A 14932-nucleotide genomic window follows, 5' to 3' on the forward strand; every position below is an offset into this window, starting at 1 on the left:
GAGGCTGTATATCCATGTGTGCCTGAAAAAGATAAGAAAACCAACTGCTGAACCGTTTCATTATTTATTTATTTTTTTTTACCCCGTCACAAACAGCCATGGAGGTAAACACTTTTTTTTTCTTTTTTTTGCTGCGAGAGACACGTTACCTGAAATATGAAAGAGAAGAGCGGTAATCCTGACTCACTAGATAGCAGGCTGAATTATATATTAAATCCCAGTTATCACTTCAGGGACAATGTCATCTCACCACTGTATTACAGATATTACAGATGGTCCTGCTGCATGGGCAGATTTGATATGGGTATTCAGAGGTGGTTAGAAGCAGCTGAAAAATGTCTCCATCTGGTGTTACTGCAGTAACTAGTTGACCTAGTAGGCAGTTTGGTGATAGCACATCAGCACGCAAAGCACATGCTAAAAAAAACATCTAATGTGAGTAGAGCTGGCTACTTATTTTCGGCAACAAATATTATACTTATATTATACTTATATACTTAATATTCACTTAATATTCAGCATTATAAGCCAATTTTACACATGAAGATCAGTTTACTAGCCTAGAAGACTATTTAGCTGTCTACTGTGGCTCTGGAAGAAATTTGTCAATTGGAAAAAATTACTATGATGATGTTCATCAGGTTTAGCTTAGTTTGGTCTTGAGACATCCAATTTATTACATAATTCATGCTGCATTTCAAGCTGGAGGTGTGGGCATTTATCAGACATGGGCGGTTGAATGGAAGATGCTATGATATGCTATTGCATGTTAGGAAGTGTAGGATCAAGTATTTTTGGAACTTGACTTAACCTAGGGAGGTAAAACTCAGGATACCTCTGGCCTCTACTGCTTTGTTTTTGACATGTTTTTTTCCAACTTAAGTGCAATTATGAAACGCTGCATGCTTTCATGTTGCCAGTAGTCTAGATCAACGGAAGTACATTTTCAGGATAAAGTCTTACATCACACCAGATGTCAGGCTTTGCTCAGACAAAATACACCGTGATACACTAGGGCTGGGCAATATATGGATATTATATTGACATCATGATGTGAGACTAAATATCGTCTTAGATTTTGGATATCGTAATATTGTAAATGGCTTAAGTGTTGTCTTTTCGTGGTTTTAAAGGCTGCATTACAGTAAAACAATGTCATTTTCTGTTACCAGACTGTTTTAGCTCTTCTATTATTTTTACCTTTACCCACTTAGTCATTATATCTACATTACTGAAGATTATTTATTTATCTAAAATCTCATTGTTAAGATATTTTGTTAAAACACCAATTGTCAACCCTATAATATCGCCACAATATCAACATTGAGGTATTAGGACAAGAATATCACAATATCTGATTTTTTTCCATATCGCCCAGCCCTACGATACACTGGTATAGCAAATTACGATTAACCAGCTATTAGCGATGTATCCAGCTAATTTAAATAGCTCACATTACTTTATTATGTGAAAAGTTAACTTATTTAATATTTTATTTGGCATTTTCTTTTGCGGGGTGCAAATGTTTCACCAAAACAAGTTCATTCCTTAGACCCTTTTGCAGAGCAACCGTCTTTGCGACCGGAGCTTAGCACCACCCAAGACCATTGTGATTGGTTTAAAGAAATGCAAACGACCCAGAGGTTTTTCCTTTCTCCTATCCCAGAAAGTATGTGTGGTGTTTAATTTACTGCCCACTATAGAGTAAACTACTGTGCTTGTTATGTCGACATCTGAGAAAAACCTTTAACAGTGAAGCATATATGAAAAACACAGTTTTTTAATGACAGAATGGGAAGGGGAATCCTTTAGTCCATCTAATGCATCAGGATGTTACTATACAGAGAGAGGAGTTGTAGAGTCTGTTCACACACACACAGAGAGGTCAGTCTGGGGAAAGCATCCACCTCTCTCACTTTGTGGAGGTACACTAACAATAAAAAAATGGTATCTGGAAAACAAATTATAAAAAAGGGAAAATATACAACAGGGATTGCCGTGAAACAGCTAGAGCCGCCCCTGAGGCAGAGGTAGCCTGAGTGTGGTACGCTCTTCTCCTCTGGGTAGAGTCCGTGTAAAGGATTGTCTCTGTATTGCCATGGTATGCTCTTCTGCGCGCGTCGTCCTCCTCCTCCTCCTCCTCCTCCTCCTGCTGCTGCTGCTGCTGCTGCTGCTGCTGCTGCTGCTGCTATACCACGGCGTACTGCTGATACAGCAGCTCCCGGATCTTATAGTAGTCGTCACACAGGCAGCCTTCCAGGCCAATGCGTCCTGCCTCCGTCTGGACAAAGATGCACAGGTCATATTTGTCCATTCATTAACACTTTGTACATCATGGTTTCACCTTTAAACATAGATGTACAAGCCCTGCCTGTACAGCACACGGCTGACCTAGAAAATAAATATGCTTCCAATTCACTCCCACAGACCGTTCACAGACTTGGGATTTAAATGTCTAATGAAGCCATCCACTTCAAGTTTTTCCATTTAAACACACACACACACACACAGCGTGGCCTATCTTTGTGGGGACCCGTCATTGACATAATGCATTCCCTAGCCCCTTACCTTCACAACTAAATGCCTAATCTTAACCCTTACCATAACCTAATTCTAACTCTAAAACCAAGTTTTAACCCTCAAACAGCCCTTTAAACTTGTGGGGTACAGCATTTTGGCCCCACAAAGCTGTCGGGACCACGCAAGTATACTGTATTCCCGGTTTTTGGACCCCATGAATGTAGTTAAACACGAACACACACACGAACACACACGAACACACGAACACACACGAACACACACGAACACACACACACACGACACACACACACACACACACACACACACACACACACACACACACACACACACACACACACACACACACACACACACACACACACACACACACACACACACACACACACACACCCCTTTAAAAGTCTCAGTTCTCTTTGATTTCATTTTCTAGGTTGCGTCTATTTTGGGTTCTTGTCAATTATGCATTTTGTTGTTGGTATCCTGGCTCACTCTTACTTTTCCTTTAATTGTTAAGTTCTGCCTGTGATTCTTCTTTTGTGCCTTTCTTCTGAGGTGAGTTGTTTTTATATGCCACCGTTTTCTTTTTAAAATCCAACCTAGGCAGGCTGTATTTACCAACCCAAATTCAAATAAAGTTGGGACGTTGTGTAAAACGTCAATAAAAACAGAATACAATGATTTGCAAATCCTTTTCAACCTATATTCAATTGTATACTCTACAAATACAAGCTATTTAATATTCACACTGATAAACTTTATTTTTTTTTTTGTTGCAAATATTCACTCATTTTGAATTTGATGCCTGTAACACGTTCCAAAAAAGCTGGGACAGGGGCATGTTTACCACTGTGTTACATCACCTCAATAAGCATTTGGGAAATGAGGACACTTATTGTTGAAGCTTTGTAGGAGGAATTCTTTCCCATTCTTGCTTGATGTCCGACTTCAGTTGCTCAACAGTCCGGGATCTCCGTTGTTGTAGTTTGCGCTTCATAATGTGCCAAACATTTTCAGTGGGGGACAGGTCTGGACTTCAGGCAGACCAGTCTTTTACTACGAAGCCACGCTGGTGTAACACGTGCAAAATAAGCAGGGACGTCCCTAAAAAAAGACGCTGCTTGGATGGCAGCATATGTTGCTCCAAAACCTGTATGCACCTTTCAGCATTAATGGTGCCTTCACAGATGTGCAAGTTACCAATGCCATGGGTACTAACAACCCCCCCCAACAATATGAAATGTGGTCTTGTCAGACCACGGCACACTTTCCCACTTTGCATCAGTCCATCTCAGATGAGCTCGGGCCCAGAGAAGCCAGCGGCGTTTCTGGTTGTAGATGTAGCGACGAACTCTGTTAACTGACAATGGTTTTCCGAAGTGTTCCTGAGCCCACGTGGTAACATCCTTTACATAATATCGGTTTTTAATGCAGCGCCGCCTGAGGGATCGAAGGTCACAGGCATTCAATGTTGGTTTTCGGCTTTGCCACTTAAGTGCAGCGATTTCTCCAGATTCTCTGGAGCTCTTGATGATATTATGGACTGATGAGAAAATCCCTAAATTCCTTGCAATTGTACGTTGAGAAACGTTCTTAAACTATTGGACCATTTGCTCACGCAGTTGTTCACAAAGTGGTGAACCTCGCCCCATCCTTGCTTGTGAACGACTGAGCCTTTTGGAGATTCTCCTCTCATACCCAATCATGACCAATTAACCTGTTCACCTGTGGAATGTTCCAAACAAGGTGTTTTTTGAGCATTCCTCAACTTTCCCAGTCTTTTGTTGGAACGTATTGCAGGCATTAAATTCAAAATGAGTGAATATTTGCAGAAAAAAACAGAAACAAAAAGTTTATCAGTTTCAACATTAAATATCTTGTCTTTGTAGTGTGTTTAATTGTGAGTATAGATTGAAAAGGATTTGCAAAACATTGCATCGTTTTTATTTACGTTTTACATAATGTCCCAACTTCATTGGAATTGGGGTTTGCATTTCTCTTTGTCTTAATGTTCCATTTAGTGTTAAGCACTGGTATCTTATGTTATAGTGTGTAAGTAAATAAAACCATAACCTCTAAAACCACAGCTAAATATAAAATAAGACAATATTAACTTGACAGGTTTTGTGAAATTCTGACCAACTACATTTCAGTTCCAAGACAAAAAAATATTTTTTTATGTTATCTTATCTGACTTTGTTGGTAAATATGTTTTACTCTTAATCTACAGGATTTGTATTTTTTTTAATTTATTTATTATAAGGATCCCCATTAGCTGACGCCTAGACAACCAGCTAGTCTTCCTGGGGTCCAAAAGTAACTACATTATATTTCATTGTAAACAAAACCACCTAACTGCAATGCTAACAATTAGATTTTGGTTTACTGCCAATACCAGTTAACACACGTAGAAATACTTTAATATACAATATCAACCTCTGCCCGTGTTGCTGTAGACTCCTGACTAAGCTGCTGTTTCCTACGCCATCACAAACAACTTGCACTGAACAGCGCCGCTTGCTCGGGATGACACAATCCATCATCAAACAAAGAGAGAAGCTCAATGTGTCACACTGCTTTACAACAATATTAGCATATCCTATGGGGACCATTTTCAGCTGCACAACGCCACTTATGATGGCTCACAGTCAACAGCATCTAAGGCAATGAATACTTTCTGTATATTTGTTGCAATGCTAAATTATTGTTGAGTTGTTTCTGATGGCCCTGACACACCAACCCGACGGCCAACCTTCGGCAGAAAAGGCAGTCAGGCTGATCAGTCGGCTCCCTGAGGTCTAAAAAGTGCCTCGGAACACAACGAAGTGACGCCGACTTGATCGTACGATCTGCGCGTGTGCGAGACATAGGCCTAATACGTCTCCATAACAGCAGGCGGCGCTAATCTGTATTGATGCCCAAAAAATGAAAACCGGAAATGACGAACGCGTCACGTGGGTCTGTCTGCTCCTGGATTTCAAACCTGATATAATGGCGGCCGTTCGGAATACAATCTCGGATTTTACGAAAATAGTTCACCAAAACGTGTTTCTGAAAACATTTTAAGCGAGAAATAGGCCATACAGTTGCTGAATATGTCTGTTTTTTTGATCGACAATGGTCAGTTTGAAAGATTTTCGTCCGATTTTGAGAGGCGTTCGTCAGGCCCATCCCGCCTGTCATTTCCGGTAAGTGTTGTAACATAAGTGCACTGATTTGCTAGTCAAGGACTTGCGCTCCACCAATCAGAATGGCCATGGAGTCCGACTGCCCGCCTCAAGTCAAATCGGCCAAAATGAAGGGCGACGGCCCCTCCAACGGACGATGGCACGGAACACACCAAACAGACTCGAGTCACCGACCTCGCCAGACTGTCCGACGGCCGATTATCGGGTTGGTGTGTCAGCGCCTTGAGGCTTTGACGGGTATAATAAAAGTTTCTGAAGGTAGACCGGAGATGTGAAAGGATGGATTTTTTTGTGATGAGCCAAAGCCCTTTTGAGTTATCCAAATTTGTTGGACAATTATTTTTAAGTGTTTTGTACATGTCCTTTAAATGTACAGGCTTTTAATTTCATTAAAAGACTGGCTACATATCAACTATACAACTCATTTGCACAAAGACTGAAATATAAATCCAATTTGGATTAAAACCAGAAGCTCAACGTTTTCATTGCGTGGATTTGGCAAAAATAAATAAATAAATAAGGCTGTGCCATGTGTCTTCTGTACTGGCCACTCTCCCTGTTGAGGGCTAGTGGTGACTAGTGTCACAGGGAGCTGATGGATAGCACACTCCCTGAGCCAGTGGGAAGGACAACTCACCCTGCGGACGGCCACCATGTTGTTGCATACCAGCACTCCTCCCACAAACTCGGCCTGGATGCCCTCTCTCAGCAGGATCTGCTTGAAGTCCGACAGGCGAGGCTCGTTGATGAACACCGACTGATGCCCTGAAATCTGGAGGGAGACCAGAAGAGAGGGCCAATCACACTGAGGGCTGTCTGAATTGCTTAGACGCCCTTGAGGACACATATTAGTGGAATTGCGTTAAAATGCCTTCCCAATCAGAGTCCCATGGCGACCAGTTCAGTGATTAACTCTTCTCTGCGACTCACCTTGGGCCAACTGTCTCCCAACCGCTTTCCTGACAACATGGAGTCTTAGGGCATGAAAATAGTTTTTTTGTCCACTGGCTGCAGCAGCTGATGGCATCTTAGACTCAAATGTTGTAGGGCTGCACAACATATCATTTTTCTATCGTCCTCACAATGTCAATTGGCGCAATAAACAAATCGCGAAAGACTGCAACATATCACGAAAGACACTCAAGATTGTTTGTGTTAGCTGAAAGAAAAAAGCAGTAGAAAACTGTAAAATGTAACTGTCATTCTTTTTTCAGTGGTGACTTATATTCAATCCAATGTTCAATTTGTTTAATAAAGGAATGTTGTAAATTGCATTTAATTTGCTGTAAATTCAACTAACAATTTGTTGTATTTTAGCAGAATACTGAAAGCAGCAGAAATGCAAAACTGAGTACACTTTAACATCGGTTTATTTATCGCAAGTAATATCGTTATTGCGATATTTAACAACGTTATCGCATATTTTTCTCATATCTTGCGGCCGTAATCTATCGCTTGGCTATGTCACTAGTGTAGAATGATGGTTGGGCACAGTTTGATACTAGAAGGCTGTTTTCACATTCATCTGCTGAAGAGGGAAAGTTTTTCTGTGCTCACTCAAATCGGAGTTTAATGCGTGTCCTTAGGAGCATTTGTGACATCACAACTAGTTTGAAAGCCAATCATTGTCCAATAACTTACACCAGTCGGTCATTCACTGAGACATATTGTGACCAGCACTTAAACTTTTGAAATAAGAATCTTTGCATATTCATAGATTCTGTTTTTTTTTTTTTTTTTTTTAAATCAGTAAGAGGGAGTTGATGCAGTTTTAAGAATTTTAACAACAGGATGGAGAGAATCTTTAAGCTAATCTTTGAGCAACAAATGTTGACATTTAATTTTTACAAATTTGCTGAAACGCCTACAACTCATATTCACAAACAATGATATATCGTTGCAACCACTTTGCTTGTGCTCCCCGCCTTACCTCGTGCGGAGGCAGTGGCTCCAGCGTGGGAATGACATCACTCTCTTCGGACACCTCCTTCTCGTCCTCCATGAACAGGTTCTTGATGGCGCGCTGTGCTGCCACCGCCGTGGCGTCTTGGTCGATGCCGAGATCGGGGGCCACGTCCATGGCCAGCTCGCCGTCCTCAGCGTCGTCTTTAACCCCCTCCTCCAGCATCACGCCCGTGTCCACCTTCACCACGCGCATGTCCAGCACGCCGTCGATCCAGGCCAGCTCGGTGTCTTTGGCCTTGCAGAACTGCAGGGAGCTCACCAAGGAGTCTTTCAACCGCACCTTTAAAGCAAGAAGATGAGACGACATGAAGACATTGGCCTATCATGGAAGGCTGCTTTTATGCCTTTGCTAAAGAAATCAACCTTGTAGCAGTTAACGTCCTGGCTTAATTGCCCAGGGGTTGACAAAGACAGATTTATCAGTAGGGCTGAAATGATTCTTCGAGTAACTCGAATAATTCGATTACTAAAAATCCTTGATGCAAAATTCTTTGCCTCGAAGCTTTGTTTAATTAATGTAACTAACGTTGTATGGCTCACTGTGTTTACACACGGATGACGTTACTAGCGCACAACGGGCTGACGCTGAACACAAGACTGACAGCGCAGATTACAAAATGAAGGAAGGAAAAAAAAAATAGTGAGGGGTTAAGAGAAGAGACAGGCAAGAGAAAACGACAAAGTTTGGGATCATTTTAAAGGTCGCATGGCATGAAAATTTCACTTTATGAGGTTTTTTAACATTAATATGCGTTCCCCCAACCTGCCTATGGTCCCCCAGTGGCTAGAAATGGCGATAGGTGTAAACCGAGCCCTGGGTATCCTGCTCTGCCTTTGAGAAAATGAAAGCTCAGATGGGCCGATCTGGAATCTTCTCCTTATGAGGTCATAAGGAGCAAGGTTACCTCTCCTTTCTCTGCTTTGCCCGCCCAGAGAATTTGGCCCACCCATGAGAGAGAGAGACATCATAGCTTTCAAACGACAAAGTGACAGTTGGTTAAAATCCAACATGGATGCCCCATGCATCAACAGTAGTGAAAGCTGTGGTAGCATACAGTTGTTAGTACTTCTACCTTATTTGTGTCTCACTAAATCAGTCGAACACACAGTCCTGTCCAACTTCTATCTGTGGACATGTTTTTAAACCGTTTTTACACACTAACAATGGCTTACCTGGCTAGAACTACCCCATAATGAAAAATCTGAATGGAACGCATTCAACTCGGGTGCGACGTCCTTCCCAGCTCCAAGATAAATGAAATGCACTATTACGTAAAACAATTCTTTACATGCAATCAGTAAGAGGCAACCATATTCACTTTAATAAAAGAAGCAGGCTTTTGATGAGGCTGACCTGGTAGATGTGTGTTTCACTGGTGGCGTCTATAGTCTCCTGCAGTTTGGGTGTGTAGACTTTGATGTCCTTGCTGAATGCCTTGCAGGACTCTGCCAGGTCCAGACTGGCTTCCGGCGGCCCGCGAACGATCACCAGCTGTCTGGGCTTCATCTGATTAATAATCTTCCTGATGGAGTCGCCATCAGAGCGACCTTCGTAGTCTATGTACGAGATTCTCGCTCTGTAGAAGAATGAAGGTGGGATCAAGCTTTTTAATACCGCTGAATTGTCAAACATTGTTTAATTGCCAGCACAGATAGCATTTTCCTGACAGACTTCTTATTCATCCAGGAGAGGTTTGCTGAGTAGATAACGTTTTTTTTTTCACTTCCAAACATTTCCAGCCTTACGTTCAAACAGTTACATTCATTCACACCTGGAGGCCATTCAGCACACCACAGCACTGTACTGTTGGCCACTGATCAGCTCTAGTTAAAATGGTGAACTTAAACCCGCACAGTTCTTGTCACAGAGCCATACAGATTCAAAAGGATCACTGACCTAATTTCAAGATTTTCTACACTGGAGACGCATTTGGTGGGAACAACAGAGAGATCCTGGTCCATGGGTTCATCACCGTTGGTCAACCCGGATTCCAATTTGCTTTTCTCCTCCTCTGTGGCTTGCAGTTCAGGAACCAGAAAGTCTTCTAGCCTGTGAGAAACCAATCACAAATTATTGATGATGGCAGCTGTCAGTGTAAATTATCTGTAATCCAACTTTCTGTAATCGGATGTTCACGTTGTGCATCAATATTGTAGTACCTGATGATTTCCCCATACTCGTCCCATTTGATTCTCTCTTCATGTGTGGGGAACATAGGATAAGACTTTTTGGCGTGTTTGAAGAAGCTGCCTTTGCGGCTCCCCTCGCTCTTCATCATCAGGTCGTGGTGTTTAGTTTTCACTGCAGCTGGCTGGTCCAGATCATCGTCCATATCGCTCTCGTCACTCGAGTCTACATCCACCCTGCAAGTGCAAGAATTAAAAATGAACAGCAAACATACAATTTTCATTTTTCCAAGGACAGACAAGACGTTTTTGTTCAGTTGCAAAATATACATGTTGTCCTAAATGTGTCATGACTTATCTCCCATTTACAGATTTTCCATTTAAATAGCCTGTTTTAAATTTGCAATGTAGAGCACCATTTGCACTTTCTGTTGCCTTTTCCCGTTTTAGCTGTTAAAAGACTGGAAAACTGTATGAATAAAATTTTTTGCTAGACCAACCGGCATAACGCATCATCAAAAATAGACACCTAACCCTCAAGCACCCAGTCAACCCATGTGTAGTTCTACTTACTCTTTTGCTTGCTCAAGTTTTTTAGCTGCTTCTTTCTTTACTTTCTCCTTTTCAAGATATTCTTCCAGATCCTTGCCTTCGAGTTTCACTCTTTTCCTCACCTGTCATAATGAGAAAAGTGAAAGATGCATATGGTGCAAATGATAGAATGACACCTTTTTGTTGTTTCCTCAGCTGGGTCTGAATGTGAGAGACAGGAGCTTCCCATGGGACATTTGTCATAGCAAATCAGCATCCTGAATGCTGGTCTCACCTCCAGATCCAGCATCTTCTCTCCGGGGTTGTCGATGAGGTAGCGGGCCAGGGTTCCAGGTGTAGTGCGGTAGGTCAGGATGACGGAGTTTTTGGCGTCTTGGCACCACTGGATGAAGAGTTCTCTGGAAAAGCCAGACTCGAGGTCTGGCTGGCTGCAAAGCACCACCTTGGGACTGGGCACCCGGGCCAGGTCTGCCAGACTGTGGCACAGGGTCAAGTGACGGAACTGGAAGGGGTTGTTCCTCTTGTCTTCAAAACACCTCATGAGCTTGTCACTCATCCACTCCACCTACAGAAAAACAGTAGAGTAAGTTCATGTTAATGCGTACACGTATTGTATTTGGCAAATAAAGTGATTCTGAATCCAAACAAGTATTCTGGTAAATTAACAAAGGAAGTAATAATACAAAAAGTCTGTAGCCCGAAATTGTGAATATCAGTGATTGATACCTGGGACTTGGAGAACTCCACCACATTGTAGCTGACATTGTTCAGCAGAGCTAGTGGGTAGGCTCCCAGCCCAGCATCCTTTGTCCTCCAAATCTGGTCCAGGAGTTGAGCCAGCTCTAACACACGCCCAGCTGTATCCACGGCAATAAGGACATTACCGTCACCACGAAGGGTCTCCATTACATTGGCTGTGAGTAAAAAAAAGAAAGAAAGTTTATGAAAATAAATAGCATTTTTAAACAAAACAAACAGCCTTAAAAAGGACAAAATAAGGACTTTAAAAAAGGATGTTGCTTGATGAAGATGCTTCATTTGTTAGACCACTGGGACATATAAAATTATTGCGGTATTTTCTAAATGATTACCAATTTAATAAATATGCAGTTTATCCATCAATTACTACTCAAGTCTTGTGAAGATGACTTACTAAGGAGCAGCTCATCTCTCTGTTTGCGACGCGGCTGTACATACGTAGCATTGAAGGAGTCTGTGATAAGCAAGGAAGGACGACTAATGCTCTCCAACGTGCAGCCATTGAGGTGTCTAGAATACAGAAACAGAGTAAAAAAGGGCACGGACTAACGGCCAAACATATTCACATTTCATATTAATGTTTTGTGTGTGCTCACATTTCTCTCTTGTGGTTGAAGTCCACAGCATAAACAATCTCCTCCTCTCCGTCCTTCACAATTTTCCAAATAGTGCCTCCAATCATGTGCCCAGCTGGAAGAGGAGTGATGGAAAGACCATGCCCTTTCCCTGTCAGGTAAAAAGAAAGATATGAAACACTTTGGTATCTGCGATACACAAACGGGGGCGACTTTGTAAGGGTCTGCAATTTACTCACCTTTCAGATTGACAATCTGAGAGTATTTCAATTGCTGGATTTTATCAAAAGCACAATCCACATCATCAAGGGTGAACAGTGTGAAATCTTCACTGTTATTTCGAGACTAAGTGGAAGGAAGGAAGTGATTAAGAAATCAATGGTTATCATGCAATTAAGCTCTATTAATAAATAACTTTACATCTCTCACACCCCCTTCTTACCTGATATAGATCATACATGAACATTTGACCCATCTTGTAGACTGGTATTGTAGCATAGATAGTGCAGTTTAGACCCAGTTTCCCCACAGCATATGGCAGGGCTCCCAGGTGTATGGGGTCAGGGTGGGAGAGGAGCACAGCATCGACCTGATGAACATATCTTGAGGGGAAAATGGACATCACACACCTGTTTTAATTCGCAGTGGGTGAAAATCTGATACAAATCAGATGATGGATACATTAGCTACCTTTTCATGGCATCAATGATGTCCATTGAGAAGTTCTCATCCCAGCCACAGTCCAGGAGGAAGCGGAATTCATCCACCTGCAGCAGGTAACAGAGGGCCGACTCCTCCTGAACCCCTGACACGGCTGTCAACTTGATAATGGACGTCATTTTCCTTCAGTTGTCACGCTGAAAGTACAATTAGGTTGTTGGCATGAGGTTATGCTGACCACACCGCAATCATCCTAATAAACAAAAACATATTTCCTTGCATTACGTTAAGTGGCTCTTTGTGAGTTTGATTACGACTGAGCACTCATTCAATCTACAAAAAAACAAAAACACACACAAACCTGGTTCGACTGTAAACTGAAATTGTACGATGTAATAGTATAACGTTGCTAAATGTCGCCTGTTTAACTATGTAGCTGGGCTAGTCGAGCCGTAAGTAAATTAATAGTAAACAGTTTGATTGCAAGCCACCGCTAGTTCGCAATAGCAACAACGTTAACAAAGTACCCGGTAAAGTCTATCTAGCATGCTAGCTACATTTAGCTTGTGGATGTAAGTGACTTGGATCGATAAAGGAAGGTGCAACGTACCACTAAATATGAGATAATATAAATGTTGTCCTGTTGCAATAGAAACACAGTAAGTTAATTTTCTATAATTCCAACATTAAGACATTTTGGCTAGCGTTTTTAGTACACACTCGACTAGCAGACATGTTTGCCGCTAGCTACATCATGTGTGAAAGGGCAAAGGAGCATACCAAGTATGGTGGTGTTAATACAAATTGATTTTATGACAAATCACCGAATGCACATTTTATCCTTCAATATTTTAATTATTGTGCTTTAATATTGTGATTTCATATGGTGCTTCTGATATTAAAGCACACGTAAGGGTCATTACGTTAATATTTTTTTACTGTTCAAGTACCACTGTCGCGTTTGCACAGTTGGTAGAGTCCAATGTCCTCTGCCTGGTGAGTGAAGAGCTGAAGGCCACGGTTAGGTGTAAACAAAAGGTAATATTTTACATATTCCAGCATCGTGTTTCTTTATTATTTGAGCCATTGCACTCTAACATATTAACTGTGCCAAACACAAAATAATTTCTTTAACTGAGAAACCATTCTCAACGAAAACCTGGCACAATGCTAGCTAGCTAACTGATTAGCTAGCCAGTGGCTGTGGTGCAGTTGGTGTTTTTTAAGGCTCGCTATATATTCAGCATTTTAACTCCATTTTGTGGGAACGCAAGCTACAATGTAAATGGTGAAATGACAGTTAACGTTACCACATATACGGTTTAAAGTAATCGTTGAGTTACACTCACTGCTGTTTTATGTAAGATATAGCTAAGCTAGATATGTAATTAATGAGGATTAGACAGTATCCTCACCTAGCACCAACTTGTAAATGGACTCACATTTACATAGATTTTCTCTGCAACTTTGGCAAAGTGCAGTATATATTTTTTGTACATTTTAATAACCCCTATTTTGCACATCCAATGCATATCCAATCTGCACACTGTATGTCTGCAAGTTTAAAGGTCATACTATATTAAACACATTTTTAACGCTTAGGCCTATGTTATATTGGTACTTGTGTTTTTGATTTTGATTGATTTCTGCACTATTCTTTGTCCATCGTTTTTCGTGCGTGTACTGTTGCTGTGACACAGCGGGGGATAAATACAGTATCTATATACCAATTAGCTCATAGTGACATGTTGAAATGACTAAAGAACTCCTTTCCATTTAGGTTTCTGTCAGCACAGTGTCGGATATGGCTTAGGTTTTTTCCGCAAATGTAGTGATATGTGAAAGCATCAGTCCCACTAACTGCAAATGTAAGCATAACGGTTTTAGATCAGAGTATGAAATACGTGCCACAGAATTTGTTACAATGTGTCTTGTATTTGTTTGTAGGAACCATGGTCAACTTTGTAGCACTTGCCCGTGAGCATTGGGTGAACATCTTGGTGCCCATGGGCTTTGTGATTGGATGGTACCTTGACAAACAGCAGGACCAGAAGCTGACAGCTTTCAGGAACAAAAGTGTTTTGTTCAGCAGGTAAGAATAAAAAGTCAATTTCCACATATGTATAAAAGTAAACCAGGTCCCCCCATATGGTTACCAGTGAATTAAGGACCAGGGGGTGCGGTTTACTTCCAAGTCAAGTGATGGTGGTTGTTGCTACTGCATACCACCCCCCAGTTTAAACTAATTACTATGGATGTTAATCAGCAGTATGCTTAGTGATGAAGGGAAACATTTCTATATATAAAAATATGTATATTTTATATATAAACTCTCTAACTTCTGTTCTCTTCAGAGAGCTGAAGTCTGGTGAGGAGGTGACCTGGAAGTAGACTATCCCTACCTGGAATGTGTCCTGTCATCTGTGGCGTGAATGACCCTCAAATCAGAATATTTAAGAGTTTGAGTTGGATCTCCTAATAATCTTTCATATTTTGAGTTGTATCAACTGATAATAAACATGTCCTTTCTCTTAAAAATAATGTGTACCTGTTGGTGATTTTTATTGC

At 41.3% G+C, this 14932-nt stretch overlaps 2 protein-coding genes across 4 annotated transcripts; one reads left to right on the forward strand and one right to left on the reverse strand.

The window, feature by feature from the left end:
• Positions 1-1760: 1760 nt before the first annotated feature.
• Positions 1761-13138, reverse strand: cpsf2 (cleavage and polyadenylation specific factor 2). Of its 3 annotated transcripts, none has more exons than XM_028604796.1 (15): positions 12975-13138; positions 12395-12561; positions 12147-12306; positions 11944-12049; positions 11726-11855; positions 11524-11639; positions 11097-11284; positions 10645-10935; positions 10392-10492; positions 9852-10055; positions 9589-9741; positions 9046-9268; positions 7657-7971; positions 6364-6498; positions 1761-2281 (listed from the first exon to the last, which is right to left on the reverse strand). In XM_028604796.1, exons 2-15 carry the CDS (start codon positions 12541-12543, stop codon positions 2189-2191), a joined length of 2364 nt encoding a protein of 787 aa, XP_028460597.1. In that variant the 5' UTR covers positions 12544-12561; positions 12975-13138; the 3' UTR covers positions 1761-2188. The 3 variants fall into 3 exon arrangements, with proteins under 3 accessions (XP_028460597.1, XP_028460599.1, XP_028460600.1); XM_028604798.1 differs by lacking the exon at positions 12975-13138 and adding an exon at positions 12726-12958; XM_028604799.1 differs by lacking the exon at positions 12975-13138 and adding an exon at positions 12726-12958 and having other exon boundaries at positions 12395-12617.
• A 157-nt stretch (positions 13139-13295) lies between these two features.
• ndufb1 (NADH:ubiquinone oxidoreductase subunit B1) lies at positions 13296-14905 on the forward strand. Its single transcript, XM_028604801.1, has 3 exons — positions 13296-13402; positions 14312-14456; positions 14719-14905. The coding sequence occupies exons 2-3, from the start codon at positions 14317-14319 to the stop codon at positions 14753-14755; spliced, it is 177 nt and encodes a 58-aa protein (XP_028460602.1). The 5' UTR covers positions 13296-13402; positions 14312-14316; the 3' UTR covers positions 14756-14905.
• The last annotated feature ends 27 nt before the right edge of the window (positions 14906-14932 follow it).

Source organism: Perca flavescens, chromosome 18 (genome assembly GCF_004354835.1).
Source record: "Perca flavescens isolate YP-PL-M2 chromosome 18, PFLA_1.0, whole genome shotgun sequence".
NCBI lineage: Eukaryota > Metazoa > Chordata > Actinopteri > Perciformes > Percidae > Perca > Perca flavescens.

What these genes read in the sequence shown, in the direction of transcription:
- cpsf2 (XM_028604796.1), bottom strand. Translation starts at nt 12,543, where the DNA reads ATGACGTCCATTATCAAGTTGACAGCCGTGTCAGGGGTTCAGGAGGAG. An exon ending in TCAGATTGTCAATCTGAAAG is followed by an intron (nt 11,856 to 11,943) that starts GTGAGTAAATTG and finishes TTTACCTGACAG; the next exon opens with GGAAAGGGCATGGTCTTTCC. An exon ending in GAGAGATGAGCTGCTCCTTA is followed by an intron (nt 11,285 to 11,523) that starts GTAAGTCATCTT and finishes TTTTACTCACAG; the next exon opens with CCAATGTAATGGAGACCCTT.
- ndufb1 (XM_028604801.1), top strand. Translation starts at nt 14,317, where the DNA reads ATGGTCAACTTTGTAGCACTTGCCCGTGAGCATTGGGTGAACATCTTG. An exon ending in AAAAGTGTTTTGTTCAGCAG is followed by an intron (nt 14,457 to 14,718) that starts GTAAGAATAAAA and finishes TGTTCTCTTCAG; the next exon opens with AGAGCTGAAGTCTGGTGAGG.